This window comes from Molothrus aeneus, chromosome 4 (genome assembly GCF_037042795.1).
Source record: "Molothrus aeneus isolate 106 chromosome 4, BPBGC_Maene_1.0, whole genome shotgun sequence".
NCBI classification, from domain to species: Eukaryota; Metazoa; Chordata; class Aves; order Passeriformes; family Icteridae; genus Molothrus; species Molothrus aeneus.
In genome coordinates, this window is record NC_089649.1 from 34,323,507 (window position 1) to 34,345,285 (window position 21,779).

At 37.1% G+C, this 21,779-nt stretch overlaps 1 protein-coding gene across 1 annotated transcript in view; it reads left to right on the forward strand.

The window, feature by feature from the left end:
• Positions 1-20,452, forward strand: part of CPE (carboxypeptidase E) — a 57,598-nt gene extending 37,146 nt beyond the window's left edge. Inside the window, 8 exon segments of the mRNA XM_066548248.1 lie at positions 1,173-1,369; positions 3,152-3,319; positions 4,234-4,351; positions 5,372-5,554; positions 11,652-11,791; positions 13,824-13,923; positions 16,227-16,345; positions 17,719-20,452. Coding sequence (XP_066404345.1) covers positions 1,173-1,369; positions 3,152-3,319; positions 4,234-4,351; positions 5,372-5,554; positions 11,652-11,791; positions 13,824-13,923; positions 16,227-16,345; positions 17,719-17,817 — 1,124 coding nt within the window. The 3' untranslated portion in view covers positions 17,818-20,452.
• Positions 20,453-21,779: the final 1,327 nt, after the last annotated feature.

Here is a 21,779-nt window from a genome sequence, read left to right on the forward strand (position 1 = left end):
GGCTGCATGCTTGATTAGCAATTACTTAGGTGTTGTTTGTGTAACATTTTTCCTGGCTTGAATTTGCCCCTTTAATAGTGCTAAAGGCTATCACAAAGTGTGGTTGAAGACTATCCAGAGTCTACAATTAACTGAATATTTGATTAAAGCAGTTACAACAGAACTACATTTCCAAATGAAAAGCATAAGGGAAGAGGAGCTTCAGTCTAGAAAATAGCATATTCCTCATTTTAGTTCCTCTTGATCTTGTTTAGTTATTTATACGTACACTGAAACGTCTCTGGAATGAGAGCCCAAAATGTAGTCTTTTAATAGGCAAATTCCTCACTGCTCCAAAGACATATGTTTTGTGGTTTTCATGTCCATGGTCATGAGAATGAGACTGTTTAGCAGTTGGGAATATTGGATGGCTTTTTAATACAGAGAATATCTATTTGTTACACATTCTATATGTTCTACAACATATATATATATATATTACACATTTAATATGTGTATTGCATGGTTATGTAATATGCATAAAATTTACATTAAATATACACATAAGCATTAAATATAGATTATTTGTATGGAATATTTAAGCATGGTATTTAATTCTGTTTATTAGAATGTTAAATGGAAGTTGTTGATTTTATGAGTTAGGTTTTGCACTTGGCCCATAAAGTCTGAGTGAATATCCAAAACACCTGCTGAGTAAGATTTTTTCAATCACTGTGATCAACAGCTGGTTGTGGCCTTGCTTTCATGAAAGAATTGCAGTTTAATGCATGTGTAGTAGAATAAGCTTTACCTAATCTTGGAGAGAACAGTTAAGATAAGAAGCCCTGTTAGTGTCAGTTTATATATTTTAAAACTAAGTAATCAAGACACACTTTTGTAGTATTGATGCATCAACTGCATTAGATCTTCACAGTAGTAGTATTAATGTTGGTGCTTAGCATTTATTTTGGCACACTGTGTTGTCCTCTGTTCCTCTCACTCTGTCTTTGGCAAACAGCTGAATATTAATTAGCATTTGTTAAGCCAGAGTTTAGAAGGAGTTTTGAAGCTTCCTGGGGATGCCATGCCCAGTTGTAGTAATAGTCATACCCACATCTCAGGGATGCTGCGTGATCCGGTCCATGGGTGATTTTTATATGTTGCTCTAAGACATGTTCTTCTTTTTCTTGCAGGAGAGCCAGAATTTAAATATGTTGGGAATATGCATGGGAATGAAGCTGTTGGAAGGGAGTTGCTCATCTTCTTGGCACAATACCTGTGTAATGAATACCAGAAAGGAAATGATACTATTATCAACTTGATCCATAGCACACGTATCCATATCATGCCATCTTTGAACCCAGATGGCTTTGAGAAGGCAGCATCCCAGGTTTGTAAGGCTCTGTGTGTAAGAATATCTATCAGTGTCTGTCAGCTTTATCATAATGCTCTTGGACTAACAGTTTTACACATACATGGACTCCTGGTGGCAATTGTTGGATGGAACAACAAAACCGAAGTATTTCTGAATAGTACAGTAGGCTTCTTATGTTTAACAAGGAGGATTTTATGCTTGACTTTTCAACAACTAGCCTTCTCTCCTCTGATTTAAAAATATAATTATGCTTATGTTTCATGCATATTCTTTCACTAAGTTCACTGATTGAACTGCTTCTTAAAGACATAACTTCCTAAATAACAAATAAATGATTCCTAGTAATAAATGATGTTTCAAAAGTTCTAGAAAAGTGAAAGTTTGTTTTCTTTTAGGATACTCCCATGCAAATACACCTAAAAAAATTATTCACGTTCACCAGAGCTTGGTCCCAAAACAACAAGCCTTATGAGCCATCTTATTAGCATTAATTACTTTTGATTCTTAATTTCATGCATGAAATACTTTAATTAAGGTATTAGTCAAGAAAATTTAGTATGCATTTTAAGGCGATGACTCAGTCAAGAAACATATAATGTATTAATGCATAATTAGCAAATGAAAGTCAAAAACTAACCCTGTTATACAGATTCTGGTCAAAATACAGATTCTGTGTTTTGTTATAAACAAAAATAAGAATTTCCTTGCTTACAAGGTATATTTATTTTTTAAATTAATATTGAAATGTTGAAGGTTCTCAAGTTCTCTGTTTATGATTAATAAGTCAAACCTTATTAAGATCTTTATTAAACTGATTCTCATGAAGTCTTCAAAAATATGCACAGACTCTATATTCGGTCATACATCTCCCTCTCGTGGCAGTGAAGCAGAAGCTGTCCTCAGATTGATGTGGCATTTTACTACTTTGAAATATCTCTCTCTCTAGAGGTTCACAATATTTTTTGAAACTTTTTTTCCTTAGCCAAAGTACACCTGCTTTTATATGGTTGTCTAAAATTTAAATATGATGAGACTCGATTTAGAACTGCTGTTCTAATTTAGAATATCTTGATCCTGTACACAGAGTGTGACAGTATATTCAGTATACCCCAAATTAAAATCAGTAACCAAACTTAACCTACATTAAAGAGTACTGACAGCTTACAGAGAGAAGCTAGGGAAAACTATGCATTCTGAAGGCATTTCCTTAATGAAATCCAAAACTTATTTTAGAGAATCAGTTTAAAGAAATAATTTTGCAAAAATTCTCATGGCTGCCATTTCAGTGAACAAGGCTGCCAGACACAATAAAAGATTCAGGTAAAGATTAAGGTCCTTCTTTACCCTGTAAGTTATTTAGAGGAGCTTGAAACAAATGCAAACATTCCTGTGGCTTCCAGATAAGCCTACAGGTGTTGTGAGTCTTGCTACAATGAGATGTGTAATTCACAGTCAGGGCATGAGGCAATGGGGAAAACCCAAGTCTTGGGGAGAGACACCCCTGGCACTGAAAAATACTGCTGGTAATTTTATTCATCCTTAGTCCATGTGTGCCATATGAGAATAAACCTGTCCTACAAGACCCTCATTGAAATAGGGGTTGGTTTTGTCCCCACAGAGTTCTAGGAAGGAATAGGGGTGGTCAACTCAGCTCTTGGTGCCTCAGGAGTTTTTTCTCCCACATGATCCCTTCTTATTCTCAAGCACATGGGAAGAAACATACCCATATAAAGCTTGATATGTAATCTCCTGAATCTACTCATCTCCCTTCTCTTTGTGTTCCCTTTCCTCATTTAGCCTGGTGAGCTTAAAGACTGGTTTGTTGGTCGAAGCAATGCCCAGGGGATAGATCTGAACCGAAATTTCCCCGATCTTGATAGAATAGTTTACATTAATGAGAAAGAAGGTGGCCCAAACAACCATCTTCTGAAGAACATGAAAAAAGCTGTGGACCAGAATCCCAAGGTAAGTAGGGGCTGAATGTTGGGTCACTGTCATGCCCATCTCTAAGCAAAAAGTAGTGACCCCTAAGAGCTCTGTGTATGGTCTTTATTGTTCATGTTGTTCTGAATATTTTGTTCATTTTGTTAAATTTATCCATCTGATGCTTCTTGATTTGTTTCCTCAAATGGATTGCTGTAGTAAACTCTTGATCCATCTTAATCCTTAGACAATTCCTCAGTCAAAAGGTAGCTCATAATTTTTTTTGCATAGCCTTCTCTCTTGATTTTAAGCAGATTTTCCAAGTATTCTGCATTTTTACCATTGCCAGAAATTCACTTGTGTATTGTGCTTAATTATATTGCTAGCCAGATAGCTATTCTCACATATAACATATGAATTTTTGTGAAGTTTAAGCCTTTAATATGCAGCTGTATATCTGGAGGGATTTTTATCTTCTTGTGTTTACCCCCAGAGGAAGTTCTAGAAAATCAAATGTTGTGACTGCAGTCCCATAGGACTGTGGCCTTAATAGCTGTGTTCTGGCTTCAAATTCAAAATATTAATAAAGTAATTTTACCTTCCATGCAGAGAAAAGACTGCACCAACATTTTTAAAAAATTATTTCATATTCCTTTGTTTAAAATTGGGTAGGCTTTTTTATCCATAATGGGAAGAAGTAAAAGATTGAGATTGCTTTTTTTGTAGGCTTATTCTGAGATAGCTGACACCAGTGTTGGACTTACATTAATCCACTTAATAAAATTATAAATCTAATGTGAGGACTGATTTAATTTTCTCTGAAGCCAGAATAAAATTGCTGTTCACTTAACTGTTTTGCACAGTTTATGTGGTAATAATTAAGCTCACTGTATTTAATTGAATGTTTCTAATTGGATTATCGATTTGTAACTGCTGGTAATGCTATTCTGTTGTAGCTTGCTCCTGAAACGAAGGGTGTCATTCACTGGATTATGGATATTCCCTTTGTGCTCTCTGCCAATCTTCATGGAGGAGACCTTGTTGCAAACTATCCTTATGATGAGACTCGGAGTGGTATGTAAATAGAAGTTAACATGAAATAGTAGGAGATAGAAATTTCATTCTGTACTTATTTCACCGGTAGCTAAGATCCTCTTTATAAACCGTGCAAGCAAACCATAAAACACTGCAAAACCTATAAAATTTGAAAAAAAAAAAGTTATTTGTAGTCATTGCATTATGATGACTTATTTTATCATGCTAATCATGTGATTAAAGCTAGTCACCGTATGACCATATTTTCTAGTTTTGAAGATGATAGTTTGTTGCAGTACAAAAGTGATGTAATGCCCGAGGGAATAATAGTCCCTCAGATATATTAATCAAGGCAACTTAGCTCTTAAATTAGCTGGGGCTGTTTGTACCCTGTTTAAATGAAGTGAGAAAGATGTATCTAGGTTAACGTTTCTTGCACCTGTAAAAAATGAATTTCTGAAACAGTAGTCTGCTGACAGAAACAGTTATCACTGTTACTGTTTTCAGTATTGGTCCCTTATAAAAAGGATCACATTGTGGCATAGATGTAATCATAAAGTATACAGCAATATTAGTTTGTTTTTTTTATGCTGCTATGGGATGAACACATGACCGAAGTTTCATGAAATTATATTGTTTGTGATTCTCTTCTTTCAGTTGACTTTATCGTGTTTTAATTGCAAATTCTTCTAATATCCAACTATAAAACTCTTCAGGGAGAAATCTGTGGTTTTGAACTATGTGTTTTTCTAAAAAAAATCTAAAGCCTTGAATAGCTTAGGTTTTGCGGCGCATTTTTAAAGCAATATTTTCATAAATATTGAGACTCTTGTGATGAACCATTTTAATGATAGGGCAACAATTGCTGAAGTAATGGGGAAATGTTAACGTTAAAAAGATAATGCAGTGTTAACTTGTGATGCTGTAGGACACTTGCCTGTGTACGTAGTATTTTCAGGCACAATCCTGCTGTGCAGTGCTGATGATCTAAATTGTAAGCCTAGTCACTATGACTGCCCTTTTAATAATTCTTGTTCCTGGGATTTTTTTCCTCCCTAGGCAGTGCTCATGAGTACAGCTCCTGCCCTGATGATGCTATTTTTCAAAGCCTGGCTCGCAGTTATTCTTCTTTTAACCCTGCTATGTCTGACCCAAACAGACCACCGTGCCGTAAAAATGATGATGACAGCAGCTTCGTGGATGGAACAACTAATGGTGGTGCGTGGTACAGTGTCCCAGGAGGTGAGCCCACCCCACAGGAGTCTGTGTCACTGCTTCTTCTGGCCTTGAGTTATGTTATCTACAACTTTTGGTCTGGTTGAGGCTAAACAAAGGCTGATCGCTCACCACAGTACATCTCTAAAATCTGATAAAGCTCACTGTGATAACTATTAAAATACTCCTTTTATGGCTTTTTCTGCAGCATTTCTTCAGGCTCCAGGTCATTGCAAATTTAATAGTTCTACAGTGGGCAAGTGATAGCTCTGCTACCATGAAGTACTAAGAGAGTTTTTTTGGCAGGGAGGGGTTAAGAAAAGAGTGAAAAATCCCCTGACAAACCCTCAATAGAGCAGCCTATTGGCTCATTTGAACCTCAATAATGAAAGCATCCAAGCTGAAGGAAGCAGGGGAGCCTGGTTGCCTGATTCTGCAGTGTTATAGGAAATGGGAGTTTGGCCTTGGATTTTAATGGGAACAAAACCAGCCAGGAAGATACTTATTTGTATTTGTATCTCCATGCTTTGTGGCTTGGTTAGTGCCTGATTCCTGCCCAGGTACTGTTTCCCAAGACTTTCGTAGAGCCTTCTGTGCTCAGAGGAGCAGCAGAGCTACTGCAGGCATGTCCAGACTAATTTTCCAGAAGTCCAGAATAGGAGCATGACATGAGACATTTAATTCAAATGAGACATTTCATTCGTTTCTATTAAGAATTTTGATATCTTTGTAAACTGAGCCAAATAGGTCTTGGGATATCTAAATCTTGGAGTGCTCTGCCTCTGCTCAACTTGGAATGAAAACTGAGCTGAAGATTTCTGAGCCAGCTTGTGTTGGAGTGATTTGCCTGTGCTTTGACTTTGTTGATTTATGCTGAATAACTTTGAACACACATAACTGTTTTATTCTTTGCTTTTCTCTTGATATTCAATTACAGTCTCTGAATGAATTTTAAATTTTTACCTGAAACGAATAGGAATCTCTCAAACCATTAGACAGCCTAAGTGGTAGCCTAACTCTGCTTCTCTTACAGTAAGGTGGTACTAAAAGAAGAAAATATTTAAGCTCCTGTGAAGAAATTAGAAACAGAACAACTGCTAGTGCTCACACAGCCAGTGATCACCAGGGGCTGAGTATGAAATAAAATATTAACATTTCTGAATGTAACTAAAACCCTAAAATATCTCTTTGTGTGAGGCTTTTCAGACTTTGAATTGGAACCATTAAAATTCTTGAAAAAATTCTTGGAACCATTAAAACTTGAAAACTGGAGTTTGCAAAAGCTGAAAAATATTAATATAAACAGTTAAAATATAAAGTATAAAAATAGTTAAAATTTGTTTAAATTCAGTTTAAATTTAGCTTAATGAAATATTAAATATTAGCTATAAAAATGTAGATATCTTTAACTTCAGCTTATTTTTCCTTACAAAAATGCTATAAAAAGCAGTTTTCCCATTGTTTTGATGAAATGCTTTGATTCTGATTAAACAGCATATGGCAAAGACACATTTTTCCATTGGAAAAAGTCTTTGGAAAGCTTGATTTCCTCTTTTTGGATCTTATTTTAAGTTAGACTGCTAATTCCCTGAGTGAGGCCTTTTTCTCATATTTGTATAGACATGAATTTGTTAATAGGCAGGAATCCTAGTGCTAAGCAGGATCTCTTATCCTAATATGGTGCAGCTTATAAAAAATAGAGAGACAACAATATACTTTGGACCATTCAGATTGAATCTGTTATTGGTTTGGGGTTTTTTTTAAGTGCAGAAATCAGCTGGCAAGCTGTGACTTTTGAGCACAACCTCTGTGGTGGTGTTTGGTGACTTAAAAAAACAAACATAATTCAGTGAGAGCAGTTCTGCTCTTTCTATGTCTAGTGCTAAGAAAAATAACTAAATACTGCTCAGTTCAAGTGAAAATTTTCTGGGAAGTTCTAATATGAAAAGTTCCATCCAAAAACCAAAATGTGGCAATTCAGTTATTGATGGTATCAGTGATCTTTTGCTGTCCATATGGCAATGAACTCCACGTTAGCAGCAGCATAAACTGTTGAAAAGCCATTTATCTGACTTTAGGGAAAGTATTCCACTGTACATCCTTACCAGAGTTAGGAATATATCAAAAGAAACACTGAAGGCCTTGTCTCCATTGCATCTGCTCCTGTTGGAGCTAAGGTGGTACTTCTCTACCTTTGCACCCTTGGGCTCCTTTGGGCTTTTGTACCCCACTTTCCCCTTTTCCCTTCCTTTCTCAGTCTTCTACTAAAGATTCCTTTCTGCACTGAACACAGCTCCAGTATCCACTCCTGCCCATTTTCTGTCTCTATCCCTGGCCATCTCCTAGGTTCCACCTTTGACAGCAGGAAAGGATGATTTTTCATTCTAATGGATTACTATAGGTGCTGTTGCCCTACAGAGCTTATTATGGTGCCCCAGTTGTGCAACATCACTTCTTTGCCCATATAATTGGTCCTCCAGGGCCTTGTACCTTCTGTAAAAGACAGGTAGGCCAGCAGCCATCTTCACTAGTTCTTCAGTCTGCAGGGGTGGTGCATGGATGGCTCTCATGTCACTGTGGGTTGCTTTTCATGGCTTCCTGAATACCTGGATTCTTTCAGTAGGAAGGCTGAACATCTATGGCAGGGACATCTGGTGATAGTCCTTTGCTCTAACTGGAAGTAAGGAGGAACCCTCCACTGCATTCATCCTCTGTCCTTCCCTTTTGTCTGACCTCAGGATTTCCTCACCAACCTCATGCAAGGTGACAATTCCCCTTTCTGGCTTTTTGGGTGGAGAGAGTGGATGACGTAGAGGAATATTTGACTTTTTCTTCTCTCTCTTAATTACACTTTTTGTTAGGTTTTTCTAAACATAACTGTTTGGCAGTTACTTCCTTCTGCAGAGTAGGGGTACAGAGAAAAATTTTCCCCATGAGCACCTTTGTGCCAGGTCTGAGGCCATGATGCTGTTACACTTGTAGTAGTTGTCATCTGTAATCAGCTGACCCCTGTAGGTTTTTCAGAGACAGCAAGCCAAGGCAAAGAGGTCATTCTTCTGTGTTCAGGAATGGCTCTTTTAGCCATCAGACTCCGGGGAGAAACAAGTTTGTACATAAATCCGTGATGTTTTTAATGGAGGCCTTCTCTCTATCAGTAATTCACTCATGCATAAGAAAGCCAAACTAAATTTTCACAAACAGCTTTAATTTTTGGCATTTCCTTAGCTGCTGACTGTATAACTTTTCAACATCCTTAATGACTTTTTAACGTACCTTTTGTGTGGAGTACCTATCTGGAAGCAAAAATGAGAAGAACAGATAGTAATCAATTACTACCTAGCCACATGCCTGCTCTGCTTTTTCTGTCATTACAGAGTCACCTGAGTCTAATCAGATTCATGTCACTACAAAAATAGCTTTTCAAAGCAGCTTACTTTGCTGTACCATTAGGCTATTGTTTAAGTGTCTTTTTTAAATTTTCAGATGCTCTCAAATCACCCTTGGCACTCAACTAATTCCTAACTTGGATTACCAGTTTTGCCAGCAGTGTTAGGGTTTTTTAGGATTTTACTAAATACTAATGTAGGAAGTATTCATGTTCTCCTCATTCAAGTGCATCCTGCTAAAGGTTACTGTCTTTTCTATGTGAAGAAGCTGAGCTAACTTAGTGCTCTAGCTTGCAGCTCAAAGTCTTAAGTAATTCTGATGCCTGGATGTCAGGGGCACAGCCTGCATTCCACTTTATTTACGAAGCTTCGTGTTCCTTTATTAAAACCTGAAGAAATTATTTTTTTCCCCGTATTCTAAGCTTACTTTTGTAAGCAGTAACATAAAGACACTATAGTCCCTCAGCCACTGGAGCAGTGCAACAGAGAAGTTTTTGTGTTCTCAGTTTCAAAGTCCAACTCATGGTCAGCAATAAAGGGCATTCATTGCTGCATCTCAGTTATATCTGAGGTATCTAAGCCTTTCTGATCTTCAGAGGGCAGTTCCTGTTAAAGTGTGAGAAAGTCAGTGCTGCACTTTGTCACAGTGAGAGGCCTTGGGAGCGTGAAGATGTGCATGCATGTGATACATGACACAGATAGAGCACTTCAAGGACTTGACCAGGGGCAGTGAAGTTGTTGCAATATTTGATAAATCTTTAGAAATGTTTTGGTTTCTTGTGTATTGCACCTAATCACCATTGTGAACAGGGAGGTAAAGAGTGAACAGCCCAATGCACTCCAGATTGCACATGGGGTAGGCTGTAGTTTAGGTCTTGGCCAGCTTCATCCCATTCTCTGTCCCAGAGATACAAAAGATGAATTTTTTCAGGAGCAGCACATAAACCTTGGACAAGGCCAGGCCCTGGGAAACAAACTATAGGATATGGACATTGTGCACAAAAGGGGAAAGTATATTGCTTCTTTTTTCTGTTCTTGAGAAACTAGGGCATCCCTGAGTAATACTTTGGGAGGAAAGAGAAATTTTCTGAGACTTGGAACAGTAATGGTCTAGAATTACTGTCGCTACAGTAAAATTACATTGTGTCCTTCGGCTCCCTGTTTTCCTCTTCATGTATTCTTTCCTTCTTTTAGAAGACGTACAAAAATCAACAAAAGCAGCATTATCTAGTGTCCAGAACAGACGTATGATAGTCAGCACTGCTATCAGGATTTTACTCATGACTCCACTGCTCTCTTGCTGTGTTTTGCTGAATGGTCCATCTAAGAGTTCTGCCTGATGGAACGTCAGAGCCATCCCTCCTAGGAGCCTTTGCCTTCTGTGTCCTCATTCTTCTAAAAAAAAAAAAGAGTCTCTTCACCTTAGTGTGTTGGTAATATCCCACCTGACTCAGTCTGTTTGCCATCCTTGGGGTTCTCTTTGGGATGTGACACCAGCTCTCTGGGCAGTTATGGACCCATGAATAATACTGGTGCTCAGTAAAATGCCTCAGGTCTCATATGCAGCTGGCATGGGGGAGCACAGATCTGCATAAACTAGCTGTCCTAGAAACACTTCTAAATCCCTCAGTGACCTCCATGGGGCTGCTCAAAAGGCATGATTGCTGCTTTGTTTTCAGGCCTCCATTTGAGAATCCACTGACTCTGTTAGCTAGACAGAATGGGGAAGGGAGGGATGGTCCTTCATCAGCTTCTGCACAACATATATTTATAACCCTCCTGGGGACAGCCACTGTCCCTCTCCAGTTGGTTGATCCAGTTACAAAACTGGAAACCTCCTTCAATTTTGGTTGAGCAATTTAAGCAAATAGCCAATATACCCATGTGGTTAGAGGGGGGGCTCAGAAATGTAAAAGAATGAATATTCTCCATCAAGTTTTTATTCTTAATGATGATGCCACTATGCTATTTATATTTTAAAATTTCAGTTATTAAAGTTGAATTTATGTGATGCTTCTCCTCTCTTTCAAAGGCTATCTAATATTGATTTTGCAGAGGCATTGAGTTGGAGAAACCCTATTCATAGAAAAATTTTCATATAAATAAATTTTATAGGAAGTTTTATTTTGTATTTTTTTGTGGAGAATATTTGAAATCTATGCAGAAAATCTTGACAAGGAAATGTTTTCCATGTAAAATGTTACTAATGTGAAACATTTTATTTTCAGAAAAAACCCACATTTTTCATCCATCTTTATAAATCTCTTTTTCAATGTCACTTTATTAGGTTTAATTTGCTTTATAATTAATTGTCATTCTTCTTGGCTTACAAGGTGAATGTCTTTTTTGGTTGGTTTTTTCATATGGATATATTTTAGCCAGAATCTAAAATAATTTTATTTCTCAAAAAGAAAATATGTAATTTATATGTCAGCTATCCAAAAATGTGTGAACTAAAACTATACAGGTCACATGCAGCATCAAGTAAAACTCTACAGCCTATTTATCAAGGCTTTTCTAAACTTTCCCTGGGAAGAAAATGTATTTTGGAATTATTTGTCCTATTGGTTTCTCTGATTTAAAGCTTCTGGATTCAAAATTAAGCAAATGGAGTGGAGCTGCATCAATTGTATTTATAACTGTTCTTTTCTTAATAGTCGCCGCATTTCATGAGTCCCTCCTTATTTACTTGAGAGTAACACAAAATGCATCACTGCCTCTCCTTTCTGGCATTACAGGAATGCAGGATTTCAATTACCTCAGCAGCAACTGCTTTGAAATCACAGTGGAGCTTAGCTGTGAAAAATTCCCACCTGAAGAAACTCTGAAGGGCTACTGGGAGGACAACAAGAACTCTCTTATAAATTACATTGAGCAGGTAACAGAGAAGAGGATGGCAAAACCAACTATTGTGCATAAAGCTTCTAAACTTAGTGCTTTGTGAACATCTAATTCAAAATATCATATTAATCCAGATGTTGCTTTAATTCTTATTTGTCTCTATGGTGGTAAATCCTGTGATATTTCTAAATAAGTGGAAGAAGAGTGGAAAAGAAGGATGAATTTACAGTATAGAATCCTCTCAGCCTACTTAAGCTGTTGCTGACATTTAATTTAAATTATTTGTGTTGGGTTCCTCAATGAAAAAAATACAAATCTCCATAGTCTATGACTGACTCCCCCAGTGCTGGTGTGTGTGCTCAGAGAGATGGATTGCCCTCTGCAGATATTCCAGTGTGTTTGCAGATGTGGGATGGATCATTCTGTGGATGCACAGGAACCTGGGCAGCTGGATTAGACCATAGAGAATTTCTGAAACCTGAATATTGTAGTTAAAAATTACAAATAAATATAATATCATTAGTGGTTGCACACCCGAGATTGTGAAATGAGAAACACACTTTGTTAGCAGAGCCCATCAATTAATACATTCATTTCTTTAAGGACTTAATTATGCAGAAATGCTTCAGTTAGCCAGAAATCTGAAATATTTGAATATTTGAAGTGTTATACTGTTCTGTTAAAACATTATCTGTAGGCTGAGGAAAAAGCTGTACTTGTCCTGCAGGTTTTTACCCATTCTTTATGGAATCCATCTCAAATTGTTCAGCTTCCCTGCACAGGAGTTAATTTTCTCTGACTCATGGAAAGCTGTGTTGTCACTGCATTTTCAAAATTGCTCATGTATAAGATACTATTTTGCCAAATTCCTTTGCTCCTGCAGAGCTACCAGCTTTATCCTTGAAGTTCAGATGGTCTGTTTGGCATTGGTTTTTATCTTCTTGCAGGATAAGATGACCAGGTCTATGCTCCAGCTCCCCCGGGAGTGCTGGGGACAGTGCAAATATGTAATTGCTGCTTTTCTAAGGCTTCTCCCAGAGTGTATGTTACAGGAATCTGAACTAAATCTGTCGGCTGAACTAAGATGCAGCTGAATTCACCATATAGGTTCATAAAGGGGAACATCAGTATCTCAAAATAAAACTTGGAATCCACAAGCCTTTTCAAAGGACATGGAATCTGAGAGGAGCCTGAACTTCACAGTACTTTGCTGCTTTGTTTCCAGGCTCACAGTGAGGTGCATCTCCACAGAGGTTCCCAACATCCCCTCATGCCCAGCACCAAGAGCTCCCTATTTCTGGAGATGAAAAGGCAGCTGATCCTCACTCTCTTGCTTCTGAGGAGTTTGCTTTCAGGCTGTGCTCAAGATACACTGGCAGGACTGAGTACATTGAGATCATATCAGTGTTTTAATTTCATTTGTAGTAGGAGCAGACAGATTAGCTGCTGCTGGGGCTGTTACCTGGAGCATGAAGGAGCAAGGACATGACACACCAGTGCCCTTCTCCCACCGTCCAGGAGGGAATGTTGTGACTCTCTGTGGTCCCAGCTCACAGAACTGGATGTTTGGGGTGTGCAGTAGAAAGCTCAAGCATCTCACAGAGGGATTGCCCACTGAAATCCAAGTGACTTCAAAGTGCATTTACTTTGCTAATGCTTCACCTTTAAGAAATTATGTCATTAGCTCTACATTCTTACAGTTGATGAAACTTTTAAAAAAATGTTTCTGTAGGCTGTTCTTTCAAAGCTTTTCTGTGCATTCATTAATCCCCAGTATGACAAAGATTTGCAAGTCAATGTTTACATGTATTATTATTTGCTGTGTATTTCTGAGAATTACCTGCATTGAACAGATATATTATTATAACTACCTGCTGAATTATTTTCCTCTTCATTCCCTGTTCCATTATGATATTTAGTATTTATCATTGATAGTGGTCAGCCTGTAAACTGTGGGATTCATAGCATGCTTTGTTAGATATATCAATAGATATTCCATTGCCAAAAAAACACCATCTTTTCTTAAGAATTTTTTCTTTACCATTTGTTGGTGACCTTATTTATTTTAGATTCATCGAGGAGTGAAGGGGTTTGTTAAAGATCTTCAGGGCAATCCAATAGCAAATGCTACAATTTCTGTGGAGGGGATAAGCCATGATATTACATCAGGTGAGTGTGGTACCTCAGCAGTGCTTCTCTTTGGCTTAGCAACCTGGAGCCATTTCACATCTTTTTAACTGCAGCTTTAAGGGAGCAAAAGTTTGAAACCAGAACGGTACGTTGTACCTCAAGAAGTTTGTTGCCCAGAGGATTTTACAAGTCTTTCACTTGTATTTTGCTCTCAGAGTAGCTGAGACTGGTTTTTTTTCCTTCATGGGTGTCTGGTGTAAATTGGTTTGGGTGGCTCTTGGTTATTAATGCTCTAATCTGTCTTCTAATTTGTGAAGCAAATAGTGTTTCACAGCTCTGACGGGATTTAAAGCTCTGTCAATAGTGCTGCCTTTAGTTTGAAGGCTAAATTTTAGTCCAAAAGTGTTACATTTTTCACAATGCAGTCATACCTTTTGGTATGTAAATTCTTGACAGATTTCCAATTTACATAACCTCCTTCAGCAAAGATAAATTCTCTCTGCTGTTTACAATTACGTGATGTTTTTTCAGAAGGGTGATTCTAAAAGATGAAAGCATTGTGTTGCTTGGTGTTGACAGAAAATAACATGTCACCTCTTCAGTGATGATGTTCTTTGTTCTAGGAGTGAGTTCAGAAGTAGCTTGCACAGTGTGCCAACTTTCAGCCTTCCCTTTACACCTGTGCTTTCCTATCCTGAACAACATGTTTTGATTTGCAAAAGATACCAATTAGAGAAACAATAAGTAAATGCTACTGCTTTATGCATGAGCTTATTTTATGTTCATTTTCTCAATGATATGTCTCACTATACTGTCAAAGAAATGCAGAATATTATGGAACAGGACTGGTAGAATATTCAGTCACCTCTCATTTGTATTTGTACATCACCTGCAAAGAGACCAGCAGCACTTCTGCCCAGCAGGAGAACAGTCTGTGAAAACATGAGTTACCTTCTGTCACTGTAAACAAGGAGGCAAAATGTATAGAGACTGGAAATAAATTGTCAGGCATAATAAAAAGGGGATAAACTGTGCAAAGAGGTATTTGAGAGAGAGGAGCTCATGCTTCTATGACACAAAAATTGCATCTAATTATAAATCTTTTCACATCATTGTGTGTGTATAAGATTAAAGTCACGTATTGTCAAAACAGGGATGAAAACAAGTACTTGAGTATTAGCACAGTCAAAATGAGGGAGAAATATTCTTTGGCTTTTCTCCTGCTTCTTTATTCATGAGTTGAAATTGTGCTTTGTTCAAGTGACAGAAATTAGAGTAGATCATTGCTGTAGTTCTACAGCAATTTTTTTTTCCATTCTGTTTTATGAAGAGAAAAGTCTGGGAACAACTGGACTGACTACTGACATTTTTTTTTTTTGACCATGCAAATAGCAGATATTTAATGTGGTGAAAAAGCATTTAAGGGACTAGTACAAAGAGCATGGCCAAATCTTCTAAATGGCACTGCTAGCTGAATTTTAAAATAGCTCTGCAATCTTTTCTGGAGGTCAAGAAATTCAAATTATTAGCCTGTGACAAATTAGATAATTGCCTACTGATGGTGCAGGGAAGATCTGAGTCTTTGTGAAAATGCAATTGGGTCATTTCTAGAGAAGATGATGATGAGTTTTGATTCTGTGACTGGAAAACATAAACTGTAGTAACAGTGTGGGAGGAGCCTTTCTTTGACCTGAGTGGATCAAGCTTCCATTTCTGTTTCTCTGAACCAAACAAAAAACCCTTGACAATGCCTGGACACTGAAACATGTAGATAGTGATGCTTCAAGGGTGATACACATGTAATATTCTAGGAAATTATGATTTGTAGCTTTTTCTGAAAGATGAGAAAGGTAGTCCCGCTTATTTAAATTTGATGGGAATGAAATTTATTTACACTTGGATTATCAGAATACTGAGGAACATTAAAAATCCGTATCACATTGCAAACAGAATCTCAGACATTTAGCAGGGACTTTACATTGGCTGGGCAGTGCTTCTAAAGTGGAGTAATGTCCCATAATGTCCTTTTCTTCAGTGTGATGGAGAGCCTTCAGCCTCAGCAGGCATAATCTTTCATGGGGTTTCCAGCACAACTTCAAAATTAAAATTTTTTTTTGATTACCTGAAAGGAAGCAAAAAAGATACATATATATATATATATATATATATATATATATATATATGTACAGCTTTTACTGAAGGAAGAAAGAAGGAACTGCCTTTCAGGCAGTCAAAAAGAAAGCACTGACAGGAATATAAAAGATTGACATATGAGCCTTTCTTCTTAGCTATGTAATTAGTCTTATACATATTTATTTGGGTTCTTTTTTTCTTCTTTACAGCCAAGGATGGTGATTACTGGAGATTGCTTGTGCCTGGAAATTACAAAGTTACGGCCTCTGCACCAGGATATCTAGCAATAACTAAAAAAGTGGCTGTGCCCTTCAGCCCTGCTGTTGTGGTAAGTGTTCACATGTGTTCATTTATCCTCTATTATACATTTAAAAGGTCCCATTTTTCCTTCATGGTATGCATGTTAGGAGGAGGTGATTTTTCAGAATATTCCAGAACATGTGAATTTAGAAAGTCTGGAAATTACTCTTCCAGCACTTGATACACCAGCCACTGAGAGCAATCTCACTATAAATGCATTTCATCTCTTAGCATTCTTATTTATAATAAAAAGACACAGAGAAGGGTAATATTGAGATAACATGTTATTGGTACATGTCTGAATAGAATATTATGGAATATCTTTTAATAGCACAACATAAAAAGTAAGAGATGTTGAGGTTTTGATGTAGACATTTTTTAAATGTAATTTGTCAAATGAGTACCTGCTTAGGTTAAAACCAGTGGCCAGCTCCATGCAGAAGGGTAGCAATATGCCACTGCTTTGCATAGATATCCAGTATGTGAGGTTAATAAGATCTAGACTGCATCTAGGGTTTCAGAAGCATTTTTAATTCACTCTCTGAACAGATGTGGAGGTATTTAAAATAAATGCTATTTCACTGGTGTGAATCACATGTTAAGATATACTAAAGGAAGAAGTTTTTTATGGAAAGGGTGATAAAGTTTTGGAATGGTCTGCCTGGGGAGCTGGTGGAGTCACCATCCCTGGATGTGTTTAAGAAAAGACTGGATGTGGCACTCGGTGCCATGGTTTAGTTGAGGTGTTAGGGCTGGGTTGGATTTGATGATCTTTAAGGTCTCTTCCAACCTAGCCATTCTGTGAATTCTGTGAAACTAGCACATTGTATCTACATTAATGAGCCATGTGTTAGGAAAAGCTCCCTGGATTTTTTTGATGGCATAAAATTGAATACATGTTTTGATATGCTGGGGGTCTGCAGTGCTAGGTGTTAGCTGAGATTAGCCCTGCTGGTTAGGGAATGGAGCTCATAAGAGCTGGACTTGATCCTTGTGTGTCCCTTCCAACTCAGAATATTCTGTGATCTGTGTTGGCAATATGCTGATGATACTTTTTATAATACGCCACATGATTTATGTGGCTGGCTATTATTCAGTTTTAATTCCATTGACTCATATTTTCTGAAATTTTTAGTCAAGTCAAAGACATATGTCTGGTTCTTTAGGAAATTTTGCTCACCTGTGTGTGTATTTTTTGATAAGTTACTGTACTGATATACTAGTATTGCATGTATTTATCAGCTTTGGGACACTTTGGAATAAACCCAGCCTGAACCAGAAGGTACCTCTCTAAGCCCTATGTTTGTGTTAAGCATCTTCTGTCAAAAAATGGCTCTTAAAAGCCTAACTATTCTCTATCTGTAATTCTTACTGATGTTTTTGATTGTTTCTCTTAATCAGGTTGATTTTGAGCTGGAGTCATTGTCTGAAAGAAAAGAAGAGGAAAAAGAAGAGTTGATGGAGTGGTGGAAGATGATGTCAGAAACACTAAATTTTTAAATGATGATTTTGGCTTTACAGCTTTTAATCTATTATGTTGACTTAGTATAATGTACTGTGGAAAATCCCTATATTCTAGATTTTGTGCACTTCACAATAATTAACTTTGAATTTTTCAGTCATCTTTTGATTAATATGATTACAAATAACTACTAGCCTCCTAGGTAGATAAATAAGTTATTAATTTTCTTTCATATTGTTATAGAAAATTTACTCTTCTATAAAAATCAGAAAAAATGAATGAATATGCAGCCTATATGACAGTAAAATCTGTTGTGTATTATTTGCAATTTCAGAATATGTAGGTTAACACTTGATTTAAAAAGATAAATATGCTGTAGTCGATTACCGATACTGCCAGAAATATTTGACAGTGCATAGTAGTAGACAGTGCTCTTTACTGAGTTCTATAATGGATGTTATTGAAAAGATTTATAATAACAGTGTGTGGTGAAATAATGTTTTACAAGAATTAAAATTCAGTATAACACTTTGTATGTCATTGGTGTTGGAGCTATTTAAATATGTAAGAAACACAAGCTGACTTCATTTTAGTAAGCAGAAAGAATCTGCGTAAACTCTTTAATAAAAGATGGCATAGAATGAATTCGGGAAAAAGCAGAGCTTTATTCTTTAAACAGTTGATAATGTTTGAAGATCAGGTTTTAATTATTTCTCATTATTTGTTAAACAAATTAGAAATTCTGAGTGGAAGAAGAAGATCTAGTGCATCTCATTTATAGGCTGCTTGTGTTTGTTCAACGGCAAGAAAAAAATCATTTCAGGTGAAGTCTGTTTTAATTAAATAATTACCTTTTGTACCAGTGATGTCTAGATAATCAGCTAAGAGTTCATCTTTTCACTGAAGACTATCAAATATTACAGTTTAGACAATGAACTGGAAATCTACTGAGATTGTATTTTCAGTGATGCAAGTCGAGAATGGATTTGTTTCAAGCTCTGTTTCTTCTGCTGGCTAGTCTTATCTAAAACTAGAAACAAGATAGATGAGTGAAATTTTTTTCAGTGTGGGGAAATTTAAAAAAAAATTGTTGAAAATTTCTGAAATTTTTCTGAAAAATTCAGAAAAATGTTGAAGGTGATACAAAAGCAACTTTGATTTAAAACAATTCTTTTTGGTCCCTTTTTGATTTTTTTAACTTTAATTAACATGCTATAGTATTTTGGCCAAGATGAGTGAAATTTGCAGAGCCAGAGAATACACGTGGACCACAGCAGGTGCAAGTTTGGTGTAATTCTTTGGAAGTGACTCCTGGTATGTTACTTGAGATAAGCTAAGCATCTCGTCTGTTTGAAAGCTTACATATATTGCTAGTCTATTTTAATTCAAGATCAGATATTTGATATAGATTTCCTTCCTCTCTTTCTTTAATACCACTCTCTGTGTTTTGATTATCATATTATTTTAGCTGGTGCTTGTTTGGAACCAATCAAGAGTGGACTATCACACTCCTGCTGTAAGTGAAAAATCACATATTCAGGTGCAGGATCCAAATTTACCTCCTTTGGGTATTAAAAAATTTACTGCAAATACTGTTTTCTGAGAATTTTAAACTCTTTAATAAAAATAGCACCTGATCCTTTTAAGGAACAGGCTTAAAGTTTGACACGCAATGGTAAACTGAACAGCAATAAAAAAGCATAAACTTTCCCTCTCTGATGAAGAGTTTGTGACCTGCAGCTCATTGGGGTTGTAGATATCTAACTCCAAATTTCAGAGGAAATTTACTTACTCTAAGTCATTATATAGTGATGAGCTTTGATTCTCCATTGCAATGAAAAACCCCAGTGGCAAATAAAGAATCTTATCTGAATGTGTCTTAATAACACCTTGTAGCTACCTGTGCACAAGAGCAAGCATAAAGGATGCCTGGTTACACCAACTTGGATGTCTATGATAATTTGAAAGGCCAAGATGTGGCACAGAACACATTCTGTGTCTGTAAGTAATGATCTTCTTTTTAATTGAACCAGGTAAAGTTGAAGTAAATGGTATAAAAATGAATTATAACAAGATGTTGCTGTCACATGGGCAAATGGCTACAGGAGTGTAAACTAGTGTAATAAGGCAAGTGTATATTTGTATAGAACACCCTGGTCTGCCTCTTCCAAACCTAAGAATTTCAACCCAAATGACACTTCATGGTGCGATGCCTGTCATGCATCCAGTTTTTCTGTGGCATAGTTAGTGCAGTCATTACATCAAAGTGATCTCATAACAGGTTTCTAAGCCACACCTGTGTGATGTGTGTGAGATCCCCTGGTCTACTGTTTCATACATTTGCAATTAAATGTGGTGTCCCTTAAGTGATCTGTTTGTTGTGCTCTAGATGACTGCTTGCTATTACTGTGTTGAGAAAAGGTAAAAGTGATTAAATGTTACAGCACCAGAACCACTGCCACTGTTCTTGCTCTAGGTAAACATCCTTAAGAACAGCATAGCCAGGACTCTCAATAAATTAATTCATTATGTGGCTTGCTGAGCTGAGCTTTGTTGTAGGACTGTGTATGTTTAATGGAAGATTAAAGTGTTATGTGATGCTGAGCTTTTAGTTAAAAAGGCACATGCTGTACTACTGTACAATAAATCTACAGTTTTATTTAAAATGTAAAATGTGTGAGTAATTTGCAGGTTCAAAATGTGACCTCTTTGGCCATGCATGTCTGCAGAGTATGCTATAAACATCCTCAGTGGGTGTGTGTGCCAGTCAATTTGCTGCTTGAACAGAGAAAGGAGACCAGGATTAGTGCTGATATCTCACTGAGAGCCATCCACAGCCCCTTAACTTTGTGCCAGAACACCCTCCTTTTGGAGTATACAGCTTTCTGAGCACTTCTTCCATGGAGACTTTCAAGTCAAGAAAGGGACATGAATGAGATGCTCTGCCTCCATGCAGGGTTGGTGGGGATAGGGCATACACTTCTCTGTGTCTGTCTTACAGTATTTACAAATCATTTTCCATATTGATCCTTAGGATTAGAAAGCACATTGTGCAGTGTGTTTGCAAATCTGTGGTACTCCACATTCCTTATAACTGCAGGGGTCAGGATTATAGAAAAACAGAAGTCAGTCAAATGAAATCACTGCATCTGAATTGTGTTTGCCAGCTAGGGTTTGGTGTTTGTATCCATATGTGTGAATTCACGTACACCTTGGCTAGTCCTGAGCTGCTAATGACATAATTAAAGTGTAAATTAAAACTGAGATGGTAGGTTAGAAAGAATTGCTGCCAGATTTTTCTGAGTTTTTTTTTAACAGCTATAACAGGTGTCTTAGGAACACTTGATAACTAGGCCATGAAAGGAAGAGCTTTCAGAGAAGATAGGTTAGGAGAAGCTGGAATTTAAAATTAAAATGTGCTCTTCCAGTGAGCTGATTTTCTCCCGTATCTGTGTTTAGTTTGGCTCATGTTTGTGGAGGCTGTAGAATAGCAGCAGTTTAATGATGGTCTCTCTGAATAGAGCAGCTCTCTAGAGCTTCCCAGTAAACCTGCTCCACTGGAGGAGTGCCTTGTTTCCTGCTTGTGGTTTGCTCTGGAGATGCAGGTCTGAGAAATGCCACTGCGGTGCTTGCTTTCTACCTTCCTGAATCTTGCAAAATACTTGTTCTGATCACCTCCTTGCAAGTATTTTATTCCCTGTGTATGTTTCTGTTTGTGTAGAGCTATGTCTGTTATGAATAATTTACTGCTTGTTAAACTGGCTCATAGGTTTGGCCATTGACACAGCCTCTCTTCCATTTTTTTCTGACTTAGATAATTAAACCCAGAAAACAAAAACACTCAAGAGATTTTCTGAAATCCATGGCGTTAAAAACCCCAAAACAGTGGGTTTGTTTGCCTCTTAGCTTTGAGGTTCCAAGTGAACTTGCTTCAAGTTTTTGTTCCTAAAGCCTGCTTTAGGGAGAGAAGTGGATGACAACAGAGAAGTTGATGTAATCC